Below are 6,430 nucleotides of genomic sequence, written 5' to 3' on the forward strand. Positions count from 1 at the left end.
TTCTAATTGAAGACCTCAATTGAATGTGGACTCTTCAAACTAGGAAGCTTAGTGCTAAAGAGAATGACTAGATTTTCAGTTTTTTTAATAAAAGTTGTATTTTGTCCAAATTTGGATAAACAAATTGTACTTTTAATAAAAATAAATAAATACAATAATAGACGATTTTGGATACGCATGGAGCCTTTGTCCAGTCCATGGTCATGGAGGTCTGGAGGAGAGGCGCGCGCTCCCCTGCTTGGCTAGTTGGCTTCGCCTCTCTCGACACGAGCCATGGCAAGCACACCACAGTCCAGGGCACGATGATAAATGCGCTGGTGCAAAGCTTGTCGCAGGGGGAGCGCCACGGCCACGCATCACACTCACCATATACGCGTGCAGAGAATGGCAAGGAAGCAGGCATCATAAATGGCGCGCACGAGGCAGCGAGGCCGGCGCTTGCATGGCTTGGCACTGGCACGGACGAGCAATGGAGGATTCAGGCCCTGCGCGCCCGTCGTCGTCGTGTAGCACGCTGAACAATTACTCCTAGGCTACACCACGCACGCGCAGGTACGCTCCTCCCCCCGTCTTCCTCCTCTGTCTCTCTCTCTACCCGTGTCTGCGCCATTAAGGAACCCAGCGTCTGTCAGAGCTCGATCGGGTGGGTGACTGGCGGCCGGAGCCCGGACGGCCCTGCCTGCCATTACTCCCTCCGGTACCCGTCTCGTGCCACGGCCGGTGATGAGGGCGATCCTCCTCACGAGGCCTCCCTCCCCGTCTCAAATTCTCGCCGTGCCTCCCCCCGCTCCCGCGCGCTGCATGCCGCTTCAAATAGCACCCCGCATTTCGATGAATCCCACCTCCATCTCCCACCTCACCGTTGCAAACCACAGCAGACACCTGCTCGGTTGCTCAGCAAGGCAGCCATGGGTTTCCTCCACCCGTTCGCCTCCCACGTGGTGCTCTTCTTCCTCTTCCTCTCCTCGTTGGCGTTTCTTCATGGCGCCGCCGCGGACCAGGAGGAGGCTCTGCAGACCTACATTGTGCAGCTGCACCCGCGCGGATCTACCGGCGGCGGCGAGTCAGCCTCCTCCGACCACGACTGGCACCTCGCCTTCCTCGCCAAATCCGTGCCTTCTTCCGAGGAGCAAGATGACAAGCGTCACATGTCGTCGTCGCGGCTGCTCTACTCTTACCACACCGTGTTCGACGGCTTCGCGGCGCGGCTCACGGCCGGCGAGGCGGCGGCGCTGCGGGCGCTGCAGGGCGTCTCGTCGGTGCGGGAGGACCGCCGGGTGGAGCTCCACACCACGTACTCGTACCGGTTCCTTGGCCTAAACGTGTGCCCGACCGGGGCGTGGGCGCGCGCGCGGTATGGCCGCGGCGTGGTGGTCGGGGTGCTCGACACGGGCGTGTGGCCGGAGAGCCCGAGCTTCGACGACCGCGGGATGCCGCCGGTGCCGGACCGGTGGCGGGGCGTGTGCGAGACCGGGGAGCGGTTCAACGCGACCAACTGCAACCGGAAGCTCGTCGGCGCGCGGTTCTACTCCAAGGGCCACCGCGCCAACTACCCGACGGACCCGTCGGACGCCGCCGCGCGGACGCGGGAGTACGCTTCGCCACGGGACGCGCACGGGCACGGGACCCACACGGCGTCGACAGCCGCGGGGTCCGCCGTGGCCGGAGCCAGTGTCCTCGGCGCCGGGGCCGGGGAGGCGCGCGGCGTGGCTCCCGGCGCGCACGTCGCCGCGTACAAGGTCTGCTGGTTCAACGGATGCTTCAGCTCCGATATCCTCGCCGGGATGGACGACGCGGTGCGCGACGGCGTCGACGTGCTGTCGCTCTCCCTGGGCGGCTTCCCCATCCCGCTCTTCGAGGACAGCATCGCCATCGGCAGCTTCCGTGCCACGGTGCGCGGCGTCTCCGTCGTCAGCGCCGCCGGCAACAACGGGCCGGAGCCGAGCTCCGTGGCCAACGAAGCGCCCTGGATGCTCACCGTCGGCGCTGCCACACTGGACCGCCGCTTCCCGGCCTACGTCCGGCTCGGCAACGGCCGGGTCCTGTACGGTGAGTCCATGTACCCGGGAAAAGTTGGTTTGAAAAATGGCGGGAAAGCGCTCGAGCTGTTCTACGCCGCCGGTGGGTCCCGGGAAGCGATGTACTGCATGAAGGGCTCCCTATCCGCGGCCGACGTCGCCGGGAAGATGGTGGTATGTGACCGCGGCATCACCGGCCGGGCAGACAAAGGCCAGGCGGTGAAAGAAGCGGGCGGCGCGGCCATGGTGCTCGCGAACTCCGAGATCAACCGGCAGGAGGACTCCGTCGATGTGCACGTCCTCCCCGCGACACTCATCGGCTACCAGGAAGCCGTCGAGCTCAAGAAGTACATCAGCTCGACGCCGCGGCCGGTGGCAAGGATCGCGTTCGGCGGCACGCGGATCGGGCGAGCGCGCGCACCGGCGGTGGCGCTGTTCTCGGCGCGAGGGCCGAGCGTGACGAGCCCATCGGTGCTGAAGCCTGACGTGATCGCGCCCGGGGTGAACATCATCGCTGCGTGGCCGGGCAGCGTGGGTCCGTCGGGGCTGGACGGCGACGCGCGGCGGACCAACTTCACGGTGCTGTCGGGGACGTCGATGGCGTGCCCGCACGTGAGCGGCATCGCGGCGCTGGTCAGGTCGGCGCACCCTTCATGGAGCCCGGCGATGGTGCGTTCGGCGATCATGACGACGGCCGACGTGACGGACCGGCAGGGCAAGCCGATCACCGACGGCGACGGCGGCGACCGCGCCGACGCGTTCGGCATGGGCGCGGGGCACGTGAACCCGGCCCTCGCCGTCGACCCAGGCCTCGTCTACGACATCGAGCCGGCCGACTACGTGACGCACCTGTGCACGCTGGGGTACACGCAGAGGGAGGTGTTCAAGATCACGCACAGCGCCGTCGACTGCAGCGAGCTGCTGCACGAGAACCCGGGGTTCACGCTCAACTACCCGTCGATGGCGGTGGCGTTCAAGGACGGCGGCGGCGAGACCTCGGCGGTGCTCCGGAGGACGGTCACCAACGTGGGCGCGCCCAACTCGACGTACACGGCGCGGGTGGGCGCGCCGCCGGGGGTCAAGGTCACGGTCGCGCCCACGACGCTGGCGTTCGCGGAGTTCGGCGAGAAGAAGAGCTTTCAGGTGTGGGTGGACGCGTCAGGCGCGGCGGGGAGGGACAGCGGGGAGGGGTACCTGGTGTGGAAGCAGCGGGGCGCGGGGCTGGGCAGGCGGCGCACGGTGAGGAGCCCCATTGCCGTGACCTGGCCCGTGGAGTAGAGGTGCCAACTTAGCAGACGATCAGCGGATCAGGCATGATCAGCAGCTCGCTGGTAGCTTAGTCCATGCCCGATTCTTGTCTCCAGTCTGTATCCAGGATTCAATGGTATCCAGGCAGGGAGGTCTCGTCCCGGTTGTGACAAGTACGGAGTGCCATCTAATAAATTTTTTTGAGGGATGATGGTCCAAATTGCTAGCACATGATGTTGCGGACGCGCAGTGCCATCTAATAAATCTTGTTCCAACAGAGCAAGCTCTTGTTGGGCCTAAATCTAAATTAAGGCCTTGTTTAAAAAAACTAAGAAACTAACCCTCTCTCCGATCCATAATGTGTCTATAGAATTTCAACAGGCAAACTATACAAACTTTGAACGAGTTTATGGAGAAACATATCTACATATATTGATATACATACCAAATACATATCACTATATATATCATGAGATGCATTTTCATATTGTATATATTTGTTATTGTAGATATAAATAGTTCTCTCTATAGATTTTCCCAATTATATAGTTTGGCTTTTAAAAAGTTCTATATGCACTATATTAAACATTCTGATTTACACCTGATAAAATCAGGAATCTAGGATCATAATGACTATGCACACGATACTTTTCTGCCCGATGTGCACACGACACACTAACCAATGGTTGTGAGCCGCATACGTACCCTGGCTACCACACCTCGTCGTTCAACCATCGGGCAGAAAACGCGCGTGCACCAAGCAATGCTTGTTTAGGATTGTCGCTTAGAGTATCTCCAACAGCCGATCAATGCGTGGCGCCCAAAAAATGGGTTTATAACGCGCAAGTAGGTTTCGTTAGGGCGCTAGAAGACGTTTGCTCCAATAAGCGCTGTAAAATATGCAGCGCGCGCGAGTCCAGCGGTACCATTCAAGCGATCTTATCTGTAGCAGCCCAGAGTTTGCAGCACGCGAGATCGGGCGCACTAAATATGCCGCGCGTGATGCCTTTTTAATGCGCGCGCTGCATTAGTTATAGCGTGCGCTTTTTATGCGGCTGCTGGAGACTTCAAATCAGGTCCACGCACGCTAAAAGCAACTTTTATACCACGCGTCGTTTATATAACGCTTTTGTTGGAAATGCTCTTAGACTTCGACATGCAGGACAGGTCGTCACCGCAATATTAATGGTAAACGGAACATGCAACGACAAGCTAGCATGTGCGGACTATAGGACAGCGGCATACAAGACCAATGACAAAGACAAAAGTGCGAAGCACCCCATCGATCCAAATCTATATAACTATATAGTATATAAATAATTTTAGTTATTGGATGTTGGATGAAGCCAATCTGACAATGAAAAGTTGGAAAATCCAAGTATTGTTGGCCATTGAATATTCTATTCACTACGCCGATTTTTTTCATGTGTACTATCTAGAAGACTTCATGACAAAGCCTAAGCAGAATGCATTATGGGTGTGTTTGGATGCTGCCCCTGCCAGCCCTACCAATCCGCGGGCACGCCAATTTTTTGGCGCACCTTTCAGCCGCCGGCGACTTGCCAAAGAACTAGTGAAACTGCATGAGCCATGGTGAGCCAAAATATTGGTCAGGAAACAAACAGGTAGCCCTGGTCAATGACCAATTTTTTGGCTCGGCTGGTGTAGGCTCCGATCCAAACACACCCTATATGCACAACTCTCAAAACACCTACACTTCTCATTTGTTTTAGAATCTTTCATGATTTAGTTTTGTGTATTCTTTTCTTCTAAGTGAATTGACATTGTTTCTTTTTACACTTTATGACTATCAGTGCACAATATGCTCACGCCTCAACACTTCATTTAGATTCTTCCATACTTTAGTTCTCTCAAGTTTTTTTTGTCCTTAAAGAACTGCCATTCACTCTTATTTTATTTGTTTCTTGTTCTTGGTTGACAATACTTTATTGAATAATTTATTTTTATGCACAATGAACTAACTGACTTAAACCCAAGTCTCATATTCCGTGCACATGTGACTCTAAATATACAGGTTTGAATGTTCTAACGTGACACGTCAATATTCGATCGTACTTTAAGTTCTGACCGGCAATACACGTTCATGTTACTACCTCAGATCAGCTCGTGTCACACGGTCGTGGACTACATGTGAACACCTTTTCAAAATATGTGTAGACATTTTCAAAGTATGTGAACATTTATTTTACAACATGAACAACTTGAGAATGAGCGGACATTTTTTAGAAGTTTGAATCATGTTTTAAAATTTCTTAAACATTTTTTTTTGAAAATTCAACGACACTTTCTAAAATTTTACGAGCGCTTATAAATTTCATGAAAACTTTGCAAAATCATAAACATTATCCAAAATTGTATGAATTTTTAAAAAGTACGTGAATAGTTTTGAAAACTTACTAAAATTATCTAAAGATTTGATTATTTTTAAAAATAAAGGTCAATTAAAATTAAGAGAAAAGTAATGGATAAAACCCCTTGTTCTGCCCAGCGGCAAATGGGCTGATCCAATCCTATGAGCCCAGGGATTGGTACCGTGTTTCCTATTTGCCGCTCGCTGCAGCAAACTGCTTCTGTAAGGATACGTGAGGCGGCCATCGACCAATATGGGCCAGCCAATTGTAGCAGCAAGTGGTGCTTCTACAGAATCCAGTGTTGGCAACCTTCTGAAAGTGCCTGATAGCTTTTGGGAACCTTATAGAACAATCTTCAACTGGGTTCTGATGTTTCTTTAGCGTTTAACTTTTCATTTTTTCTTTTTCTTTATTTTATATGTTTTGTTTTTTCAGTTTCTTGTTTCTTTTCTTGTCTTTTTTTATTTTTCTTTTTTACTTTAATCCAGGTGTTAAGTTGTTTATCATTCTCGCATCGAGCTATTTTGTTGCAGGACATCCCCTACAATATTGTCACCCTAGTAGAGACTAGTAATAATGTAGTACGTGCAATGCACGTTTATATTAGGTAGGATATTAGTTGCACGTTATATTAGGTAAGATATATCTGTTGCACGTTGGTATTTGGTAAGATATCAATTACTTTTTCACGGGAATGTTAGAATATTAATTACATGACAGATTTCATGGGATAGCGTTGAGTCAAAATGTGTTTATAACCAATGGCAGTGGTGGGTAATTAAAGCGTTAAAC

The 6,430-nt window shown here is 53.0% G+C and overlaps 1 protein-coding gene across 1 annotated transcript; it reads left to right on the plus strand.

Annotated features, from left to right (window-relative positions):
• Positions 1-782: 782 nt before the first annotated feature.
• LOC125554259 (subtilisin-like protease SBT1.2) lies at positions 783-3,545 on the plus strand. Its single transcript, XM_048717834.1, has one exon. It carries the CDS (start codon positions 909-911, stop codon positions 3,294-3,296), a length of 2,388 nt encoding a protein of 795 aa, XP_048573791.1. The 5' UTR covers positions 783-908; the 3' UTR covers positions 3,297-3,545.
• Positions 3,546-6,430: the final 2,885 nt, after the last annotated feature.

The sequence above is a fragment of the Triticum urartu genome, chromosome 4 (genome assembly GCF_003073215.2).
Source record: "Triticum urartu cultivar G1812 chromosome 4, Tu2.1, whole genome shotgun sequence".
NCBI classification, from domain to species: domain Eukaryota; kingdom Viridiplantae; phylum Streptophyta; class Magnoliopsida; order Poales; family Poaceae; genus Triticum; species Triticum urartu.

Excerpts from the sequence above, each read along its gene's own strand:
- LOC125554259 (XM_048717834.1), top strand. The coding sequence starts at position 909 with ATGGGTTTCCTCCACCCGTTCGCCTCCCACGTGGTGCTCTTCTTCCTC.